The sequence below is a fragment of the Tachypleus tridentatus genome, chromosome 13 (assembly GCF_004210375.1).
Source record: "Tachypleus tridentatus isolate NWPU-2018 chromosome 13, ASM421037v1, whole genome shotgun sequence".
NCBI classification, from domain to species: domain Eukaryota; kingdom Metazoa; phylum Arthropoda; class Merostomata; order Xiphosura; family Limulidae; genus Tachypleus; species Tachypleus tridentatus.
In genome coordinates, this window is record NC_134837.1 from 230,792,276 (window position 1) to 230,817,179 (window position 24,904).

Here is a 24,904-nt window from a genome sequence, read left to right on the forward strand (position 1 = left end):
TAACGTCCTGAACGGCTGAAAGGGCGAGCATGTTTGGTGCGACCGGGATTCAAACCCGCGACCCTCGCATTACGAGTCGAACGCCTTAACATGCTTGGCCATGCCGGACCCGCGAAACACGATATGTCGTCAGTCGATCAGGTTTCAGTCGATGGAAGTTCTTTCCTAATTACATTTTTAAATCTTCCTTGTTTGTAGTAAAGCACAAGGCTACATAATAGGATTTCTGTACTATATTGTCATGCTAATACAACGTAAAATGTGTACTGATGTTTATTTACAAATAATGGGTCGATTTAACATAATATTCACATTAAAAATAAAACAAAATTATACATATAAAAGCGACACTGTTTTCCAAATTTGATAACATTTTCATAAAGTTGAATTGAAATGCTTTTTGAAAGGCTGCAATGATATATACTTAATTAATCAAATTATTTAATTTGCTGGCGAAAATTGCTAATATCTTTACCAGATAATATTTAAGATGGATAAATATTTGAAAAATTACTGAAAGTTATTAGTATTTTAATATAGTTTATGCATTTCTTAGTAATTAAACGTCATAATTTTTAAAGCTCTGTTTTTAATTGCAGGCCTAATATATAAGATAACTTTATTTTGATACTATTCAGAAAAGTATTACTATAGTTTTTTATTTTTCTTAATCACGCAGAGGTTGTTAAGAAATATAAAACAATTCCAGCAAATGCTACGATGATGATAACATTTCATTATGTTTATTTGCTATATATATATTAACATTGAGTAACTATTTTGTTGTTGTTAATTGTACCGCTAGATGGCAGAAACTAACTAAGTAATGGCGTCAAATGAGAGCTCAAAGAGGACAAGAAAATGAATCAACTTGCGTGACGTAAGTGGTCAAGTTTGTAAAGTAGTATGAGTATACCAGGACTTCAAAGAAATACTATTAAGAAAGAAAGCCGATCTGTAGACCTAGGCTTACCCAGGCACTTTGTTTTGTATTGTCATTGTATCAGGAAGTTGATGGCAGATGGACGAAATGGTTCAAGACGATGTGTTTTAATGAAAACTGAGGTAGGCCTACATAAATTGAAAATTCACTCAAACTCGATTATAATACTAATATGCCATAGACGCTCTTTATGTTTCAACACGCTTAATACATGCGACTTAGTTACATAATTGCCACTTAAGTATTTCAAATATTTAGTTGGCGATTATTCTAATTAATTCTACTTTTACTTCTAGCTTAGCAGAAACTGTTAATAAACGTGAACTTCAAGGTTTATATAAGACGAGTTTGACTCTTATATCTTATATTTATAAGCCGTATTATTTTTAACTTTTATTTTCACCTGAAGTAAAGCTAAATGTTTAACGTTTCAGTTCCACAATCTTCGCGCATAATCATAGTTTAGAAAGTAGGACTTCGTTATTTCTACTCTACTGTTGAAAGGTTATGCAAACAATTGCTTCTGAACTTAAGGTATAAGTAAATTGCAACTTTAGCTTTAAGTTTAAATTCCAAATTCTGGATTAATGAAAAAACACTTTACCTTTGTGTAAGTTGTAGTGAAAATTAAAAAACAACAACATTAAACTTGGTTGTTTTTATCTTGTATTTTCTAGCATAGTTAAAGGTGATAATGTTAAATTAACTCCATGAAAACTAATTTCAGTGTTTTATATATGTATATTTGGTTTACAAATAACAATCTAAAAATTGAATAATTTACATATATAAAAACTGTTTTGTAGGTGTTTTACTCCTGCTACAGACTAAGTTAATAATATAATGAAAAACTTCTAAAGTTTGGAATCATCACTCATTAAGTTAAGTTAAAATAATATTATAATAATACATCATAAAAAAGTTAGAAGTAGTGAAATCAATGTGAGAATTGTAGTTGTACTTTAATATATTTATATCGAATTAATATTTGTTTATTTTATTGCCATCAATATATATGTTATCCAATTAGGATAACTTGGAAGCCATTTTTACATATATGGTTTCAAAAATACCAACACACGTTTATTACTAGCTCAGTGTTAGGCTGTACAAGCTTTCTTTTGAATTTTATTATTTTACTATAATCATATTTTAAAGTGTTTTTTTAAAACTACTACGATGTGTTTTAAGTGTTGTATAACAATAGAAAGGTAGTTTTTACCTGAGAGATTCATGATCATGGTTTGTACTGCTAATTAAGTATTAGGTTTTCTTTTTTTTTACAGTGATTCCATATGATAACACTTGCATTGCAGATAAGATAAAGCAGTCTTGTTTTAGTCTACCTAGACTTATTTGTTCTGGCTGTGTAAAGTTCATACTGCAGTCATGTAAATGTCAAATAAATATGAGATAGATTCAGTTGTGACAGTTTTGTATGTGGAGACAGGAAGCTGATTAAACAATGGGTGTTTCTGGTTTTACGAACATTTTACATGTAGTATATTATTGTGTTTTGTGCTGGTAAATTTAAGTACATGTGATAAATGTGGAGAAGTGGGTCATGAAGTAGAAAGTGGTGTGATTCATTTACCAAAATTTGTTGGAGGAAATATTGAGAACATTAGTTGCAACTGGAGATACACTGCACCATCAGGACATCAGTTTCTGCTGAAGGTAGACAGTGTCCATCTTCCACCTCTGGACGTGAGAAGCTCTTCACTACATATTTATCTTGATGATAAGTGGTTTAATATTCCCAGAAGTTGTGTCAAGTGTTTATCTGAGGAAGTTTCAGGAGAATTATTACGAGTAGTTTACACATCAGCCATAATCCCATCGATACATGGAAATCACTCATTTTCATCGAACCCTGATACCACTGGAACTTTTCAGATACGTTTCAAAGCATTTGACCCTTATGTGTGTGACAGAGCCAAAACTCCAGAAAATGGGTACATTGAAGGTAAAGAGAGAAAAGTTGGTCAGAGTATACACTATAAATGTAATCCTCCTTATGAACTAGTAGGAACAAGTGAATCTCATTGCTTGGTTCCTGAGCATTCTCCTGTTCCTCAGTGGACTGGAAAAACCCCTTCCTGTATTATTCCAAACTGCAATGGTGCAACAGTTCATAAAACAGCAGGTTTGGGGTCTATTGTCAATCCTGGTTATGCATCACGTGTCTTGTTATCATCACAACAGTGTAGATGGGAAGTTACTGCAGAAATTGGGCAACAAATTAGAGTCACATTTAAATGGGTCAATCTCCCAGTAAACCAACATTTAAATCATGCTCAACTTTACCTGTATGATGGCAACATCAGTTCAGTCATAGCAAACACAACATCCATTTTGAATAGAAAGACTAATGTGATTACAACAAGAACTAACAAATTGATTGTGACTTATTCAACAGAAGCAGATACTAAATATAGGCAAGAGGCTGGATTTCATTTGATGTATACTAGTATTGAAATAACTTGTCCTGATCCAGGCCAACTTCTCAATGGAAAAGTTATTGGTTATAGCTTTACAGTGGAGTCAAACATTGCATTTCAATGTGAGCCAGGTTACTCCCTTCATGGGAATAGCACTGCTAAATGTTTATCTAATGGGGACTGGAGTGTTCCAAAGCCATTATGTCACTTAACCAATGTGTTTCTCAGCTCATCAACTGAAGAAACACAAAATATATCTACTTCTCAATTCAACAACAATCCTTCTTTTAAAGAGCCTTCTAAAAGTAAAGCCAAAGTTATACCAGCAATGAAAGAAGTTCCCCAAAAAATACCTCTTGGATCAAAGTCAAAGAATGAACATGCTCAATGGAAGGAAAAAACAAGTCCTCAAATAAAGAATATTGAATCTAAAGATGTTGAACATTCTCAACTAATCTCATCTAAAAAGTCTGGGGTAAGTGAAAGAATTTAATACATTTGTATTATAGGCTCACTATAAATTCAACCTGTTAACTAATATTACCTTTAAATATTGCATGTGTTTAGCACTATAATAGAATAATCACTGTTAGCCAATTTCATATTATTCATATAATGTGATATACTCCTTGTTAATCCAAGTATTTGTTGATTTTTTTAAAACGTTTTCAGTATTTTGAAATTGTGGAGATAGGTTGCACTGGGTGTTGATTGAGCTTATGCATGTTTTTTTTTTCTTGAAGGTGATATTACATCAACAGTGCTTTTCAACATTAACCTATGCTTCTTGAATATATCATGATTGATGACTAAAAATATAATTGATTTATGTAGATAATTGCTTTTATTAGTAGTTGATATAATTTGCCTTGTTTTTGCTGTTTTTATTATTGTTTGAAAATGAGAAATAAATACTTTGTGTTTGTAACAGAACATGATGACTGCTGTAATATCAGGTGATAAAGACATACAGGATGTTACAAAAGTCCCTCTGTTACTATGATATTTCTGATATATTTCTATTTAACTTCATCTTTTTTTTTTGTTCATTAATTGGTTGGGATGTCTCTAGTCTTGTGTGAAAGCAATCCTGATGAGACATTGTGTCTTGATACCAACATTGCACATTGCAAACAGCTGCAGTGATAATGATGGCATGCAACTTTTCTGTCATTCTGTGTTACTATGTAAATTAATTTGTATGTTGTGTTGTTTCTGTGGGAAGAAACAAAATTAATATTAAGGGTTTCCTTTATTAGTATATCATATTGATTTTAAAAAAATTTAAAAAGACTTGTATGCTGAACCTCAAAGAAAATAAAATAAATAGTTATACCATGAAAACTACCCGAGGTTAAGTGTTTGTATATTGTGGATGTGTGAACATTCCATAATCATATGAGTTATAAGGAAGACTCCAGGACTTAAAAGTATGGAACTTTGGTGGAAAAATAAACATTATTGTAACCTTATTTTTCAAGTGACTTCTTGCAAGATGTTACCAGACTTTTCACTATCAGGGATTTTGTTAGGTTCTTTTAATGCAACTTTTGATACGCTATGTTGAATCACATAATCACAGGATTTTTTAACCTTGTGAGAGAGAGCACTGAATATTTGTCACCTTAGAATCAATTAACAGTAAAATGATATATACATGTATTTGTATTTTATCTCTTTATCAGTCTTTTAGCATTTTAAATGTAACGTTAGTTTGGCAAATTATTTATTTCAGCAATACTTACTAATATAGTATTTGGGATAATGTTGGATATGAATCACCTCTCTACACGTTGGGTAGATACAGTACTTGCAATGGAGAGGAAGGAGGTTCTATCTTCTTTTGTACAGGAGTGCTGATAAGGAATAGTTTCTATTATGTATTAGTTCTGGATTTGTAGAACTTACTGGCTTTCTAGAAGTTGTGTTGAATTTATTTGCTGTTAAACTATGCTCTTCTCGAATGTCTCATAAACCGACGTCTTTCATTCTATAACATCACTGTCTTCGTATTAAATCCCGAACAAGGCTCCATTGTGTTCGTTATGAAACACAGTACACATATTGCTTTTACAGCTAACTTGACAGACATTAGTGTAGCTAAATTAGAGCCCGGGCTGTCGCTGTTAATGCTCAAGTCGTTACGATGTGTCTGACCTTGAGAAACGAGGTCATAGGTTATACTCTATAGTGTCAATGATATCTGTTTATAAGTAATCTTCGAGTGACTTCATTAAATGAAATTGAGAATAGTGCTGTCAAATTTTTCATACAAATCATTATATGCAAGTATTCTGACACTTATAATTATAGTGTACTTTTTTATGGAGCGGATTTTTTATTGCAGCTATACCCTTTAAAAGTTAGTTTAGCCCCACAAAGAACTGCGAAGTATTTACACACACGAAAAAAAACACTATCGCATGTTCTTAATCTATGAATCTTTTCAAATAAGTTTAAAAATTATAAGTTAGACGATTACTGACTAATTTTGATTGAAACCCTTCCAGTTTAAAGGACAAATAAGATGAACTGTGACATTTTATATATAAATGACATTTTCAGTATCCTTTTTCAATTTTATACCAAAACAAGTAGGAAAGAACATATACAAAAAATTGACGTGTTTGATGTGTGGTGCCGTTTCTCACTCTTATGTGCCCTCAAGATATGATTATTATATTAATCAATAAAAAAGAAAACCAATAATTAGGTCTATGATATCCTTAATTTAACAATTGTTAAGAAACTTTGGAGATATACTCTACGTTTCGGTATAACAAATAAAGTGTGTAAGTGAAACATTTGTTCGTTGTGATCGCTATCACGTGAAATATCATAGAAACTGTTTCCATAATCATAAATGATTAATTCCGATCGAATCGGCCTCTCGCGTGAATCCCTCGAGCTGCTAACATGCTAGTCCAGTTAATTTGTAAATAAAGTATTGTCAATAGAGGGCGTGCTACATCCTTTACAAATGGCGATCCTGTAATAGTATGGTGTAATTTCAGATTATTAATGCATAATAGGGTATCGTTCAAAAAACTGATAATTTACGTGATTTTCGTCTACTAAAAATACATAAAATTCAAGTGTTAACTTGTAAAAAAAAATCTAATCATAACAAAATCTTTATCGGAAAAGTACAGATTTTTACTGGGGTTATCCTCTCGCCAAGGCATCTCAGTGAACAAATATATTACATGTGGTTACTGTGGCATTAATGGATATCTTATAGAATATTACATGAATATTATTTATATGGTTTCAATTACTCAATTAAATTATTTGATAAAGGTGTCAATAAACTTCACTTTCACCTACAAACTATTACGTATACACATCCTAACCAGCCCCTCTGGTGAGCTGAGTAATAATGAAAAGGTCTCATTTATACGAGACCAACAACTGGCGTGAAATCATGATACAAAGTTGATTCATCCTAATTCTTTGAAGGACGTTATGTGGAATCAGTTGGGTAGAAGTTTATTACCAGTACATTTACAAATTTAGCTTTAGCATGTTAGTTGCCGTTTGTTTGAGTGGAAAACAAAGTTTTAATTAACACATATGGAATGCACATAGTTAATTTCTAGATTTATTGCTGTTTGTTATCGGATGAAAAATACAGTTGTCACATTTTATTAATTTGCTTAAGGCGCGCGACTAGTAATCCGAGGGTCGCGGGTTCGTGCCCGCGTCGCGCTAAACATGCTCGCCCAGCCGTGGGGCGTTATAATGTGATGGTAAATCCCACTTTTCGTTGGTAAAGAGTAGCCCAAGAGTTGGCGGTGGGTGGTGATGACTAGCTGCCTTCCCTCTAGTCTTACACTGCTAAATTAGGGACGGCTAGCACAGATAGCCCTCGAGTAGCTTTGTGCGAAATTCCAAAACAAACAAACAAACAATTAATTTGCTGCTAAGTCTGCTAGAACTTTAATAACTAATAAAGATTGCCATTTACTTCAGGGTAATTATCTAACATCAGACGATTTAGATTAACTTTATATACTATTAGTGTTGTGATAGATTGGTTGTCTTTGAATTTTGTACTACTGATGGTTCCGTTTCTTTGGGCTATCTGAAATATAGTATCAATTTCGTTCAGTATTTGACCCTGTAATCAGGTATAGGATTCCAACTTCTTTTAAAACATTTTTAAAGCTCTTTAGGCACTAAATAGTTTATGGGTTCAGAACTTTGTTGATTGCAGGATCAGAAAAATGTATACGAATCACACAAAGAATAAAAACAATTATCAATGTGGTGAGTAATCTAAACCTCTAATTAGGGTTACTTGTGTAATTTATGTAAAACATTAACAGTTTATCTTTTCTCGATGAACAATTTAAGCATTCTAACCGACAAAAGAAAAGTGTAAAATTACACAATATTATGGAGATATGTGGTGAACGGTATATAAACAATTTTTGTAATTTTAAATTAATAAAGTGTTATCTAAAAATGTAATAAATAAATTCTATATTTGTAATAAGTGTTCAACGTTACACAATGCGATTTCATTGATGTTATCACATAGCTAAATTTGTAATTGTGTGATGAGTCAAGTTACACGCTGTCATTACCAGCGGTAAAGGATATTTCCATAATCTTATTATCGTTCAGTGGTTGTGGAATTAACACTTAGTTCCGGCATATTCAACAACCAGTTTGTGTTGTACCTTCTTGTTTACAGCTCTGAAATAGAACGTGTTTGTGTGCTGTGAACGTCAAACTGATAGCGTTATTGTTTGCTCATGCTTGTATTTCTACAAGTAATTTGGCGGTGACTAAATTACAAGTGTGATGGGCGTATTATGAAGGCTTGATTTCCAGCAGTATTTTATTTTTTCATGAGTCATAACATACGACAAGAACATTTGCGACAAAAATATTTTTAAATTTTAGGTCTTAAACATTGCAGGGCAGATTAAAAAACTGAAGTCACGTTTAGAAAAGAATGACTAATCACATCCCAGAATAAAATGACAAGAAAAACGAAAAAGATTTTATTCAAACCCGATGTTAATTCAAAAATCAAAATAGTGGTGTCAGCCAGTTTCACTGAGGTGACAGTTTCAAACGAAGAATGCGCTTTAATAAATATTGTTAACTAGTAGTAATTTTTTTAAATCATTATTATTGTGTAAATACTATCCTATGAAGTAAGTTTTTTTTTACAGAAATTTGGTAATCCTTTAAAAAGCTTAAGTACGTTGTGAAATAGGAATTACCAGTCAATAGACAATAAATATTACAATTGGAACCAAGTTATAAATACAACCTTCCCATGTCTGTTGAAACACTGCATTAAATGAATAATAAAACAAGTAAAGAAAACATTTCGGAAAAAAACGAAATAAATGTAAGGATGGCTAATATTAATCTTTCAGAAAGAATATTCTAGAGGTGGCGTTTACATCATTCTTACACAATTTTACATAATAATTTAATAATTAATATATAGCGACATATACAACTATTCACTTACAATTGAATTTAATATATCCTGTTTTTGTCTGTTAACATTATACTACACTGTGTGCCCGTGCTGTTATGTAGGGATGATGCAAATGTCATTCATGCTGTCTTGTTTGTATTGTTTTCGAAGGATTGATATTAACCATTATTCTATGTAATATCTCTACTTATAAAATGTTCAGTAACTAGTGATATTAACCATTATTTTATGTAATATCTCTGCTTGTAACATGTTCAGTAACTAGCAGTTACCCAAATAGTTTCGTTGAGCTACATCTGCAAAAATAATATTTTTTTTGCATAGTTTTAGTAATATAAAATAACCTACGAACAACAAAGAGTCATCTAGCCCTTCAAGACTGTCTTTGGAAAAGTTCACAATATAAACCCACCATTACTTTTCAGGACATAATAAATTTCCCCTCATAACCTTTTGTAAAATGCTGATCACCACCACTGCTGACTAGAACTCGTTCTGCAGAGCAGTAACTCTGTTATAAAAATAAAACAGCCTTAACTGGAGCCTATCCTGTCTTCTTCAAATATTAAACTTTTCTGGTTCTATTATATACAGACCATAACAAAACCAAAAATCAGGGATATTTTTCTTGGTTATCACGTGGATGATCTCGTAAACTTATCTTTTATACTATACTTTTCTCAGAAGAAAATAAGAGATTTTAACATATTTCTGTAACATAACCCATTCAGCCTTTGAGATTATTCTATTAGCCCTAATCTGAATCCATTCTAATAAGTCAATGCCCTTTATCAAAAAGTAGACAAAAACTTTACATAATATTCCAAGTGAGACCCAACTAGTTATATGTATAGGGAAATATCTTCTTTTTCCTTTTTTAGGTTAATACAACATATCTATAAAAACACTCTTAAATTATATTAGCTTTACTGCTGTCAACGTGATGATTGTTTCGTGGTTTGAGAGACGTATCCACCATTACTACAAGATCATTTAGAGGCGTTATTAATTTGGTTCTCATCTTTAATAAGCACGTGATCAACATTATGACAATCCAAATGTTCCACTCTGCACTTCTCTTTAAAACATCGTTTACCACCATGAAAATAAAATTCTACGTTCAACAGGTTCATGAACTCACGATAATTGTGTAGAAGAGAGGTTATAGTAAGACCTTGTTAGTGATTTTATTCAAAAACTAACTTTAGTAGAACAATCGGTTTTTGTGCTGGATTTCTGATGGAAGCCTTTCCGTATCACGCTAGTTCACTGTTAGAAACATGGTGATTTAATTATTTTTCTTTGTAAAGGTTGACTCTGCTGAATAATTTTGTGTGAATCTTTTACTCTTAAGTCTTTAATAAGCCAATTATTCAAAAGTACCCAGTCGCTTATTTTCCTAACAGATTAAACATAAATCACGTGCTAGTTACAAAGACATCTTTGTAACTGGTTAGATTACGCAACTGTAGGGAGCTTGTTGTTTGTCACCCTGGATGTCGAACACCAAAGAGCCAGGGGTCAAAGGAAGAAGTATTCTCAGAGTAGAGAGAGAGGGTGTCTGTTACTTTCTTCGAAAATACTGAAAGCTTTATCGATGTTTGCAAGCAAATGTTTTTTAATGTGAAATGAAGTTACACATTAACTCAACAAGCGCAGTGCTGATCCTAATGAAATGATAAGATAAGCATGTGCGTCTCTATAAAAATAATGAATGTAAGTGAATGATGAAGTCTCCATCCAAAATCTGACACCACACAGCTAGCATGAACGTGTCCTAGCTACTTCATTGTGTTCTGCGTTATACGCGTACCATATACATTGCAGTGAAATGTGTAATTGATTTTGGATAACTATTGTATAAGCTGCTACGTATTTTTATTTATCTCACACTGGTCTCCTATTTATTATGTTACGTAAATTTCAAGTAGCCGGAAATTTTAATTTAAATCTGTATCAAACTTGTAATATTTGCCAACAAAATAGATACACACAATTTTCTTTTTTAACACAAATATATTTTAATATACAAGCAATAATACAATTTATAATAATGGTTATTACAAATAGCTATTAAAAATGTTGGTTCATATACAAGAATTTTACTTACAAATTATCCTGAATCTTTTATCTGGTCTAAAATTGAATATTTTACTGACAGTCCAGGTGCGTGACGAGCTAATTAATTCTGAATTGATATTGTAACACTTCGCTTAAAAGCTAGCTTGGCTGGTCTGGCGCCGCTCACTTTTTATCGACTAAGATATTTAATATTCTTGTAGAAATACTAACGTTCAAAGTTAATTCATTGAAGTTGAACTACATATTTTGTAGTTTCCTATTAATAAATTTGATCACAATTATAGCTTCCGAGGCTTATACTACACTGACTGTACCGATCAAACAATATTCGATTCTGTTTCTCGGCATGTTGGTTTATATACTTTAAGGCGACATTCTCGAATATTCAACAATTTTGGAATATACACTGGTGTTTTCCAAAAACATATATTGTTGATTCTTGCTCTCGAGAATCGTCTACAAATTTAGAGAACAGACGGATTTGTACCATACACATCGAACAATATACATCACATGCATCTAACTGAAACAAACGCAGATATTAAAATAAATGCACAACAGCAAATTCGTTACACCTCCCACCTTACAGAATGAAAAATTGTCTAACGCCAACTTTTAACTAAGAATACGTTAAATGTATCACCAGAGAATCGTACAATTTGAAAAATTATGACAGTGCATAACAAAATTAATACAAATAACCTTATATAATAAAATTATATAGAAAGTAAAAATGCCTTAACACAAACGCTATCTTTTTGGCTTAACACAATCAATAATCATTAGACTGAGATGTTCCTCAAAAGCTGGAATAGTTACGTGGTTACACTTTAAAAGTTACGTTATTCAGTGAAGCTGAGACTTTTGTAGTTGTAGATTCAAATATGTCTTACCACATTGCTTCTGAGTGACTTGTAAAAGGTCACATTGAAGTAATACTAGCAATAAATCATCCGATCATGATGAAAGCAACCACACCATTAAAATTTATACTACGTAATATATATATATATATATATATATATCAAAGGCGCGAAGTTTTACCCGCAGAAACTTTTTTACGTTGTAAGATGATACAAGAACAAGACTAGACAAAACTAAGTGGCAGTAACAATCAATACTGTTTTACATAAATATTTATATGACTAAAATATTGAATAATACTTTGCTGCAATGCCGTAAAATTGTACTTAACATTCGCTGGTTTGTAAGAAACAAACGCTCTCTGACAAAGTTCAAAGTAATTACGAATCCTTGAGCCTTAACAGTTCTCAAGTAGTCACTATACAACTTATTTTTCTGAATGCCTGGATTATTATCATTATTGTTCTTTCATGGAACTGGTAGGAAGAAAAAGATGATATTAGTTTGGTTTCTTTTTATTGTCGTTTTCTTTGAGCCTGGAATGCTATCTTTACGGAACTCGAAGTTGACCTAAGTAAGACTATCTCTAATTGGACAGAATCACAAGTTTGTTGTGTTAAGAAAAGTTCCCACGTTAAAATAAATGACCTTAGATAGTTTCGGGATGCCTGTTCTACACTGGTTGAATTTCTCTTAAACCACAAAAATATTAAAATATGTTGACAATCCATTGGGTGATTTTAGTATTATATATTTATTTGAGTGAGTGAATTTCTGTTATCAGTGAAGACGAGAAACACCTTTAGATGAAAGTTAATTTATTCAACCTGGCGTTTCGGCTTATGCCTTTTACAAGGGTCAATGAACTTCTCATGTACCAAATTGATTTTAAAATAGAGTAACCGAAAAGAAATAAACTACGACGAAATAAGGGAACACTACACGTGAAGCGTGCTAAAAGTATTGTTAAATGGGTTAGAATCACTGATCGTAATGGTAAGAGTTAAAACTAAGAAAAGAAAACATTAAAAAAGTATTATAGAAACCAGGCATTGTACCTGTTAATGAAAGGACATCTGGATTGAATCAAAAGAGAATCACAAGTGTACAATTTTCATTTGAAAGAGTGTCTCATTAATTGTACCATGTGCTTTGATGTGATGTTCAGTGTTGGCTTCTTTGTTGTTGCTAGGTTTTATGTAATAAGTGCAATAAGGATTCTTCTACAGTAGATGTCTGTGACTTCTTGGCTATAAATTCAACAATAAACAGACAGCGCACACTCCACTTGATTTAAAATAATAAATTTAAAACAAGCTTTATGTACAAAAATTCCTTACACTGTAATTATCAAAGTTGTGTTTCAAACACTCAATAGTTCTCTCTTTTTTTCTTGTCAAAAGTCCGCACAGACGTTTGCAGTTAGTATAGAACACTATTGACAAGACATTATTTTTATATTAAACTGTGAAACTAAAATATCGCCCATTATGACTTTCACTCACTTTTTAACTTTGCTAAACTTTGTTTTTTAGTTCTCTATTATCATTATTAACTTGCAGTCTCGTGCCACGTATTTACTGAGATCTCGAATAATAACGAAAATTCGAGTAATGTGACGTCAACAATATTAGTTAAATCTCGAAAACAATGAATAGCATTCACAAGGTAGGACTCTTACCGAGTTAGGTAACCAAACTTATCTGAAAGTTTGAGAAGGTTATGGTACTGGTTATAAGGTTTGACAAGTCATCGGGACATAAAGCATTGATCCAACTTATAGTCGAAATTTTGACTTACATCGGTAATTGCAAATCACCCTTTGGTTATACTTAGAACAGTACATTATGATCGTGATTACTTACATACCCACACACATATATAAATTAGACTTTTAGAGTAAAACCGCATATAAATCACAGTGGTAGTAATTTATTTACTTGTCGACATTTCGAGGAAACGCTCTTTTTCCAGCCAGAAACAAACCTGCTGGTTAATGACAATTACAGGAACGTTTAGAAACGAAATAACACGCGAAAACAGAATGTACCACGAGATAGAACTACGAGACTTAGACAATATAATATAGCTGGAAATTAAAAAACAGTATTAAAATTATTAGAAATATAGAACAACTTTACATAGCAAAGAAAGAAATAATAAAGTAAGGGGGATTTTAAAAAATCATAAAAAAACTGAACCGTTCATTAATACCAAAAGGACTTAATTTAAAAATTATTTCGTTTTCGACTATAGTTCCTTTATTGGTGTTGGAGAGGGCGTGACGTAAGGAAAGTACTCAAAATAATGACAAGCGCCGAACTACTGGTTTACCTTTAAGTTAGTACGTAAGTGTTTTTTTTATACGATCATCGACCATTCGGCTGGATTCTGTTTCGTAGGTTTGGTCACGTTTACAAATGATACAATAAACTAAACATTAATATATACGGGTATAATGGCTGTTCGTAGAATACGTTGATTTATGGCTTATAATAGATGTTCTGTGATCAATGTAAAGGCAAGTGTTGCGTCTGCTCTTCTGACAACTATACGTATCAACTTGAGTATTTAATGATAGTTGTATGTTTGGAAGTTGACTATGAACGAGTAAATCTTTAATGTTAGAGCCTCGTTTTTAAGGATTTAGAGGTTTGCCAGGAAATGTGAGAGATATTGCCTTTTATTACGATGTGGAAGTTGTCAATCAATACACGTGTTAGTTGTGTGTTCATTGGACGAAACGTTAACGTAAAAGGAATGTGGAAGTAAGAGTGTGTCGGTTGAAGTAAGCTTGGGCGTGTGTTGGAAGTTTTGAATTGTCTACTATACTGGTGTTATGATAATGGATATGATTTCAGCCAAATAATTTCTGTAAAACTAAATTCGGACGTTTATTGTTAGTATGCACATTATCTGTAGTGTGATGAAGTACGGTAGTCATGTTTTGAGAAAAAGTTGAACATGTTGGTAGATTTATTATTATAGTCTTGGCCGTTACTGCAGATCGTATGTAATCTGGTGAGTTGGAATTTGGGAATGTTTGTATTAACGTATTGAGAATGACTGGGGTGAAAATGTAAGTAGTTACACTTGTTTGTAATGTATAAACGTCGAGAGACTGCCATCATCGGTCACGGAAATATTTATTTAAAGAAATTAAATGTTTTGGTGAGAAGTAGAAGACGTGTATTGGAGTGATGGGTGGAAGAATTGAATGAACTGAACAAAAAGATTCAGTTCATCATTAGTACATGTAGCTGTATGAAAAACATCAACAATATATCCACAATGTAAGGCAGGAAGGGTATCTGTGTAGTTTCGAAATATACAATCTTCAATGTAACCAACAAAGATAAACGTAGGAGGGGCCAGTTTTGATACCAGTGGCTACATCCTTCACTTGTTTACAGAATTTAATGTCAAAAGAAAATACAATAAAATTAATTTAGCTACTCTGATCAGGGTCTAGGATATTCCTTTTGTCAAGGTAATGTTTTAGGAGTTTGAGTCCATATTCAATGGAATGAAGATATAGAACGACGTTATGTCAATGTGAAGTGTGAATAAAATAAGAGTCTGATTTAGACTTCAAATTCCTTATTTTTAAGGCGTCTTTGGTATCTTTAATGTAAGTAGAGAATACTTAACTAAGAGGGTCAGGATGGAATCAGTGTAATTGGAGATACGTTCAGTAGGATTGTTTGTTTGTTTTTTGAATTTCGCACAAAGCTACTCGAGGGCTATCTGTGCTAGCCGTCCCTAATTTAACAGTGTAAGACTAGAGGGAAGGCAGCTAGTCATCACCACCCATCGCCAACTCTTGGGCAACTCTTTTACCAACGAAAAGTGGGATTAACCGTCACATTGTAACGCCCCCACGGCTGAAAGGGCGAGCATGTTTGGCGCGACGGAGATGCGAACCCGCGACCCTCGGATTACGAGTTGCACGCCTTAATGCGCTTGGCCATGCCAGGCCTACGTTCAGTAGGACAGCTGCATGTTAAAACTATGGGTCAGCCATGATACTTTGGCTTATCTGTGTATTTTAGGTAGAAGAGGAAATATGGAAACCCAGGATATTTAACAATTAAATTCATAGCTTCTAATGAAAGTGTTATTTTTTTTATTGGTAGTAGTTCTATTGTGGAACGGACAGTCTGTTAATATTCATCAAGAGGGTTGTTATCATAGATAACAGCATAGAACGATTGACCTGATAGTGGTCAGTGATCTTCCAAACAACCACTGCTCCTCCTTTGTCAAATTGTTAACTTACAATGTAGTATGGCCAAGCGTGTTAAGGCGTGCGACTCGTGATCTGAGGGTCGCGAGTTCGCATCCCGGTCGCGCCAAACATACTCGCTCTTTCAACCGTGGAGGCGTTATAATGTACGGTCAATCCCTCTATTCGTTGGTAAAGAGTAGCCCAAGAGTTGGCGGTGGGTGATGATGACTAGCCGCCTTCCCTCTAGTTTTACACTGCTAAATTAGGTTCGACTAGCACAGATAGCCCTCGAGTAGCTTTGTGCGAAATTCAAAAACAAACAGTTCTATAGTGGAACGGACAGTCTGTTAATATTTTTCAAGACGGAGACGGTTGTTATCACAGATAAGAACATAGAACGATTAATCTGATAGTGGTCAGTGATCTTATAGAAGATAAATTCTTTCTTCCAAACAACCACTACTCCTTTTTTGTCAAATTGTTGAATTACAATGTCGTCATGGGAACAAAGATCATGTGAAGCTGTTTATTCACATTTAGTGATGTTTCAAACACATGTCGCGGTTGTGAAATCCAAGTTGTAAATTTCCTTTTGACTTATCTCTACGTAGTAATCGAGCGGAAGAAGTTTTGCAGTGTTGGTGTTTACGCGCTTGTTTGTGTCTGTAATTTAAAAAAATATATATTGTTGGTAGGTGCCGTCAGTGTCTTCTGCCTTGACTGATATGGAGTTAAAGAGTCGAAATGAATGAAAAGAGTTCGACCTGATCTTTTGTATTCAACTTATTCTCTTGAATACTTTAAAGTATTATGTCATACCCCTTCGAACACTAATAAAGGAGTCACAGTCGAAAAAGAAATACTTTTCAAGTTGGGTTGTTTAAGTAATTTGGGTATTAATGAACGGCTCAGTTTTTATATGTATTTTAATTCCCTTATTTTATTATCATAAAATGTTTAAGTTATTTCTTTCTTTGCTGTTTGTGTATCAACGAGCACTTTTTATACATTTTAATATGTCACATTATTTCATTATTATTATTTTACTGAGTACATGTACTATTGTAAGAACAAACTTGTGTCTCAGTTAGTTTCCTTCGTCTGAACTAGTTTACACACTTGTAGATTTAATCATAGAAAAGAACAAAAGGCAAGTTAGTTAGTGTCAGGACTTTTATACGACCAAATTCTATTTTTCGTCGAGTGTAATAGCGACATTAGATTGATTGTTCCAAGGCCGTAAGACATTTACTACTTCTAATATAGGATAAAAACTTCCAGATATAGGCCAAAGTCGTATGTTTTTTGTTGTTTTCAGGATTTCTTGTGTCTTGTTCTTGGTTAGTTTTGGATTTCGCTCATAGCTACACAACGGCTATCTGCGCTAGCCGTCCATAATTTAGCAATGAAAGACTAGGGGAAGGTATTTAGTCATCACCACTCACCACCAACTCATGGGCTATTATTTTGTCAACGAATAGTTGGATTGACCATAATATTATAACGATATCACTACTGAAAAGCTAAACATATGTGATGGTACAGGGGATTCGAACCCGCGACCCTCAGATTGCGAGTCAAGCATCCTAACCACCAGACCATATCGGGCTAAGAAGAAGTCTTCCTTATAAATACTTCCTCTAAGAAGCACTAATTTTTTTTATATCAGTTATTTGATTCCAAAATACAAAATTTAATTTTCTCAATTTTCGCCTAACAATTTTTGTTTACATATGTGTATGCGTATGTAAATTCTGTCTTCCAGACAATTCACTACACAAATTATTTTACGTCAGTGTGTACTTTACCGCATATAATGTGGTCAAGTAAGCGAGTTATCCTGTTTGTTTACTTTACTAAATTATTATAGAATCTTACTCGAATGATCAAGATATCCTATCTGTTTACATGTTTTAATAATAATGTGTGGCGAATATTTGCTCTAGTAAACAAGTTATCTTAATTACAAATTATTAGATGTATGCTAAATTCTCTACTAACTGCGTCATATTTCGTTGCATACTAACAATAATTCCTAGCTTCAGTCAAGCAGGCGTGTGAAACTCAAGAATCTGAAGAGCCGGCATGGCCAGGTAGTTAAGGCACTCTACTCGTAATCCGAAAGTCGCGGGTTCGAATCGCCGTCACACCAAACATGCTCGCCCTTTCAGCTCTGGGGGTGTTATAAAGTTACTATCAATCCCACTATTCGTTGGTAAAAGAGTAGCCCAAGAGTTGGCGATGGGTGGTGATGACTAGCTGCCTTCCCTCTCGTCTAAGAGTGCTAAAATACAAACACCAAAAGCTACAGCTATTCTTGGGGACGTAGTCTGCAGCTTGCCAGCATACAACCTGCTCGATCACGTGATTTAATTGGTACTACATCCTGTTAATCAGTTTTTTGGTTTGGTATTTTAGATAGTATAATAACCCATTTATTTTAAAATGTAAACAGAATCATAGTAAGCGTAGGAATTGGCTTTATCGTAAATTGAATAATCGTCCTTTAATAAGTATTCAAATATAAGCATGTATTGAAAAAATAGAAGCAGCTTATAACTTGAGTAGAAAAGGAATCGCTGAAACCTGTAAATTTCATCCAGGCTTCAAGTTCGCAGTTGTTAGACTCTCGAACCCCCAGTTGCTCCTCATATGTAGTTGGACTCTTTTTTTATCACGTGATTATCACTAATGACAAGAGTTTAATTAATTTAAAATGTTGTGCAATGCTTGATGGATTCATTATCTGTTCAAGAAACGTCTTATGTACGAGTATTTTATAGTGTTAGAACCTACATACATTTCTAAAGAAACATCCTTTAGACCAGTAAACAACAATGTAAATACCTATATATTTCCCAAGAAATGTTCCATACGAGTAGACAACCATCTATTGTTAGAACCTATACATGACTTAGGAAATATTCCTGAAAAGAAGCAGAGGCCTATCTGTGTTTGTTAGTCCTCTGTGCAACCAGTAGTAAACTTGTAGATGATGAAGGATATAAACGTGTAAATGTATATTAATAAAAAAAGGATCGTAAGAAACTTCACATTTTAAAGCTTTAAAAGTATTTACGTGATGACTGAATGACGTTAGTCTTAGGCCTTGATTTTTGTATCAGAAGGCTTTCTTTCATCATTGGCCCTAGCTAGGATCTTTAACAAATGTGGTGTGTTATCATGATAGATGGTGTCTCAAAATTACCGTCAACATCTTAAACCTCTTCACTACCGCAGGTAGATATATGATACTTTTATTGTTTTGAAGAATTCTGATCAATCCTTCTAATTCTTATTGTTCTTAAACTGTCGACATAGCAGAGTAAGGTTTACTCTAAACTTCAACAAGGTCATAACCTTTCCTTTTTAACTTGTAACAAAGATGGAGAGTTCCGTTGTGGAATATATCATAAGAAATCATTTACAGGTTTATACTTCAGTTTTGAAAGATTTATTCCGAATATATTTGAAGAAAACATAGTTAAAATACTGATTCATTGTACATTTAAAATATCTGTTACGTACGAAGGTATGCACAAATAATTTAACATTAACGATGTTTTTGCACAAAATTGTGTTCCCTCTTGAAATGACTGACAACATACTTTTTGAATATTTGAATAAAAGAAACTTGTCTAATGTTATTTCAGTTGAAGAGTATAAGTACCCTGTTACTCGTAAAAGGTAGTATTTGTTAATTACTAAGGGTTAACAAGACCAGTTACTCCTACATAGTTAAGGTGTGTTCAAAACTAATTATCACCTACGGTCTTCTTTTCAAATTTAAAGACATTATTACTAGGCTACAGTCGATTTTAGCAATTTCCAAATTTACTTGTCCTTGCTGTTAGTAGTTTTACATTCATTCTTCCAAAAGGAAACTTAACACTCATAAAAAAAAACAACAACACTAATTTCAGATCACCCACCAATTTTAATAAAGCTAAACATGGCCTTGAAAATTCTGACGTAATCGTCACCACCAGTTCTAGCTAAGGCCAGTGATGAAAGAAGGCTTTGTATTAAATAAATTCTTCTGATATACAGGCTGAGGTCTGACAACAACGTCACTGAAATATCAGGTAGCTCGTAACAAACTTTAAAACAAATTAATTTCTATATGTGGAAAATTCATGCCCAGAATTGAAACGAACTACAGGCTGAGGTCTGACAACAACGTCACTGAAATATCAGGTAGCTCGTAACAAACTTTAAAACAAATTAATTTCTATATGTGGAAAATTCATGCCCAGAATTGAAACGAACTGCTTTTTCGGGTACTGTGATTATTACCCTGAATACGGTAACATCGTTACTATTGATTTCCAACGTATATCAACTTTAAATCATTAGTGGTGGTTAGTGTTTGGATGATATTATTATTAATGAAGTTACTGTTAAATTAATTGAGTTCAGAGGTGTTTAATGCGAGTTCTTTCATCACGGGCCTTAAACTTTACCCATAATTTCAACGTAGGTGTGTCAGTTTTGAGCAGATGTATAAGTAACATGCGACAAACCTAGTCTGCTAATAAATATTAAGGGTGAAAAATGAATTGTGTAACATTATAAATTTTATTCGGTTAAGTCCAATACTAGATTGTTAAAGCTCCTTAATCTAAGATATACATACTTCAAATATACAAGTGTCAGTATTAAAAATTTCTTATAAATATTAACAGCAAGAAAAAGCGAAAAGTTAAACGTGGATCATCTTCCTTCAATTCACAATTAACAAATATGAACACTTTCAACTCCGAGTAATAAATAAAATAAATTCACACGCGAGCTATTAAGTAAAGACCGTTTAGCGTGAACATCTAAGTATAACCATTTTTTAGTTTAACTATCTAAATGTATTCATGCATCATTTAGAAGAAGAAGAAACTTGTAGGTTTAGTTTATCATATATTGCACGAAATACTTCAGCTGGTAACACTGTTATCTCTAGTGAAAACTATGTGGTATTAGTTGAACTGGGGATAGAGAATAATTGAGGATGTGTTCGAGTTCATACATTACGAACCTGAAGCTGGGACTGAACTGCATAATTCCCAGTTCGTAGGTTGTTCCACCGACGATAGACCATAGATTTTGATTTTATTAGACATTAAATAAGTTCTTATCTTTACAGACTAAGTCGAGTCCTGGTAAGCAGCAGGTAGTTCCGCCCAAGACGGACGACAAGGAGGACTTTGAAGCTGACCAGGTAGTTAAACTTCACGTCAAACCTCGAGTCCAGCCGCAACCGGAATTTCAATTGACTTCCGAGCACGCTCTGGTGGGAGAAACTAGGCGTAATGAGAATGCTTCTGGTTTGACTTTTACAATGTTAATGGTGATTGTCGGTGTCACTACCTTAATTGGGGTTTTGGTGATTCTGGTAATAATAGTGGTCGTATACCGGAAGAAATATCCTGTCCGGATGAGGTTCGGGCGGAAGTTTTCCACTTTTGAAAATCCTATGTATGTTCGGAAAGATGCTCAAGATCCTAAGGAACTGAGACACCTTAACCCAGAATAATAGAAACCATTGAGATTAGCATCATAGACACTTCTTATTGTTTATCAGAAAAAAACAAATTGATAAATCACGTAATAGTTCAATGGATCTTTCAGTTCTCATTAACACTGTGCTGAAAGAAGTTTTTTCCTGATGTTACGTGACTCAAGTGCGATATGTGACAAAAACTCCTATTGTTCAGTATTGTGAAGCATAGTAAACGTTACATTGGTTCTAAGTTAGAGGAGGAGATAATACTACGTGTAAAACTAATGGATACACTTTTTCAAGTTTTTCATTTGCACAAAATTTCGTTGCTTCCCTCGCATTTAAAACTCTAAAAATGTATTTAATAAAAAATAAACGCAGCTACTCTTTTGTGAAAGAAACAATGATTTATTAATTTGTATTTAATCTAAATTTACATGATTTTAATTAAGCGATATGTTTCATATCGCAGGAAAGTTTTGATTTTTTTACAAAATAAGAACAATAATTACTTCGTTTTATTTCTATACTAATTAGTCCATTTTTGAAATCTGGATGAATTCGTCTTCCATATGTAAAGATTGTTTTATTATTTTAACTGTATGCTGGGAAAGTTTTACTAAAACTTTTGTTTTCCAAAAATAATATATACCTTTATCTGTGAAGTTATTATTCAAAGAAGTGTTGGGTTGTGCATAAACGTTTTTGTTCTGTATTAAAGTAATCGAAATACATCTCATCTGTTGTTTCGAATAAATAATATTCTTTGTGTTATATTTTTTTAGATATTTTAAAGGTAAGTGAATTAGAAATGACGGCATAAATATGTTAGATATTTCTTATTTTGATTATCTTGTATTAATATTTAACTATTTCTAAGGTAAGTTTGAATTTCTGATATTTTTTCAGAACTCTTCGCCTTATGTTTTTCATTAACGCATTTAAACTAATCAATGAATACATAATTGTTTAATGTCTAAGAATAAAACCAGATATTTGTAGCCGTATTTTTTAATGTTGATCCTAGACGGCATTACTTGATTACGTATCTGTGCTGCGTAAAAAGTTTATTTTTTTAATTTTTATTAATTCACGTATTGGATATGGTTTTGTATTGATGTGAATCTTGTGAATACCATATCTGTGGTGATTGATTATGTTTTGTATTGATGTAACTGAATGTTTAACTAACTTTGATTTATTTGAATTACGGTTACTATATCGTTTAATGTATGGTTTCGAATATATTTGTAATATAATTTATAATTAAATACCGGAGATACCCAGTAGTGTATTTCAATTTATCTTGTATTTGTTTGAAAAATTTAGAATTACCTAATATAATTGCATTTTGTTGTGGTTTTTATTCATAATCGCCTCGGTTCTTTTGGTTAGCAGTTGGCAAATTTCGATAGCCCAAGGCAGTAGTGCCTTGCTATCAGTTACTTCTTAGTGTTAAGAAATGTTAGTTATGTTCTAGTAAAATCGAACATGATGTGCAAACGTTTTCCGCTTAGATACATTGTAACAGAATGTTTCAACATGCAGCTAAAGAAAACATTCCATGTCAAGCTTATTGGTTGGTTTAAAGAGTTTGGAATTTTGAAGCATTAGATGTATAAAAAATTGAAACTATAGAGTGAGAAGAAGTTAGTGCAACACGTATAAAAAGAAAAATATCTTTCGTAATGCATTTAAAGATAAACTCTCTTTTCGTTATTTGTTATCATTTTCAGACACTTATAGCTCATTGCTGTGTGTATAATCGAGTTAAGGAAACATTTACTTTACTAATATGTGCATGTTTAATACCAGCTTGTTTATTTCAAAACTCGATGGAGAACTTGTAATATATCATAGTATTGAGTATTACTACCTATGATTAATGACATTGTGACTATTGAAAGAGTATGTGTTTGTTATGGCGCTATTAATATATCAACAAAGATTTATTATAATACTAATACAACTTAAGTTTTCTATGTTAAGTTAATACGTGGGGAGAATTAAAAGAGAAAAGTGTGAAAGATGTTTACTCAGTTTTGTTTTTCTTGTTGTTGTTGTTTTATTTTTGTGGTGACCTGTGTTGCATTTCTCTTTATTCCAAAAATTAACTTGTTTATTAAAACTAAAGTATATGTATACCCATTGATAGATGTGATTACAGGATTACATCAGTAGCTATTACTTGAAAATATTTCTCTCTCATTTTTACATTTATTAACGTTCTGAAGAGAATGTATTTGAATCTTGACAGATCAAATCTTTATGTAATAATGTTTGCTGATGTGTTACTGGTGGTACGTCCAAGCTCCAATGCATGATGAAATTTAACAATAAATTGGAATTAGTTTCGCACGTAATATTTAAAACATCTAGGTTCAGAGTATTAAATATTACTGTATACAATGCTTGTGTCAGGGAGATATGTAGTAAAATGTATTATTGTTTATACTCGCGTTTTATTCAGTATTGGGAAAAACTAATTTTGAACTATATTTGATGATTTGTATTTTGACGTGACAGATATGAAAATACTTCCAGCTCAATTATATTTATTCGAACTGTGTTTCTAGTTTAAAAAAAGAATCTGGATATATATGTCGATATTAAATGCATTTATAAAATCGTTGTTTGAAGCTTGAATGAAAATGTTTTTGTCAAAATGTCTCAATAAATTCACTTCTTTCAACAGCAATTTTTTGTCGTACTTTTGAAAACTAAACAAAAAAGTGTATTCTGTCATACACAGAGACCAATTCTGCTTTATGTAGATACTACATACACTTCATATGAACCTTGTACTGATATATTGTATACAATAATGTCTTCTGTAGAGAGAGTATATTCTAGCCTAGCTATTGCATTAAATAGAAAGCATATATACTAGAATTTACCATATGATAGACTGTTGTAACTTGAAAGTATATTCAGGCCACAAACACTAAAATTTGCCTTATGTAAGTGTAATATATAATATGTGAATAAATAAGTAAAAACAGCTTGTGAAGATGATAAGAATGACATTAGGAGATAAATCCTTTTAAAAACATTCATTTATTATTTTATTGACGTTTTGAGCAAACACTATAAACACGCAGTAACAATGAAATAAGTAATATTGAAACTTTCACACAAGAATATCAAACAATATATCTTTTTTTTTTCAACTCATTAGTGTGTGTGTGTGTGTTTTCTTATAGCCAAACCACATCAGGCTATCCCCTGTGTCCATCAAAGTGAATGGAACCCCAAATTTTATCGTTATAAATCCGAAGACTTACCGCTTTCCGAACAGGGGACAATTTCATAATGATGCAAATATGTAAACTGTCTCTAGACATAAATACTTTCTATGTCATCAAATAGAAAATACATAAGTAATATA

At 32.6% G+C, this 24,904-nt stretch overlaps 1 protein-coding gene across 1 annotated transcript; it reads left to right on the plus strand.

The window, feature by feature from the left end:
- The first annotated feature begins 813 nt into the window (after positions 1–813).
- Positions 814–24,214, plus strand: LOC143241097 (uncharacterized). Its single transcript, XM_076484642.1, has 3 exons — positions 814–1,065; positions 2,230–3,859; positions 21,160–24,214. Exons 2-3 carry the CDS (start codon positions 3,404–3,406, stop codon positions 21,547–21,549), a joined length of 846 nt encoding a protein of 281 aa, XP_076340757.1. The 5' UTR covers positions 814–1,065; positions 2,230–3,403; the 3' UTR covers positions 21,550–24,214.
- The last annotated feature ends 690 nt before the right edge of the window (positions 24,215–24,904 follow it).

Excerpts from the sequence above, each read along its gene's own strand:
- LOC143241097 (XM_076484642.1), top strand. The coding sequence starts at position 3,404 with ATGTATACTAGTATTGAAATAACTTGTCCTGATCCAGGCCAACTTCTC. Across the intron at positions 3,860-21,159 it reads TCTCATCTAAAAAGTCTGGG|ACTAAGTCGAGTCCTGGTAA; the intron begins GTAAGTGAAAGA and ends TTATCTTTACAG.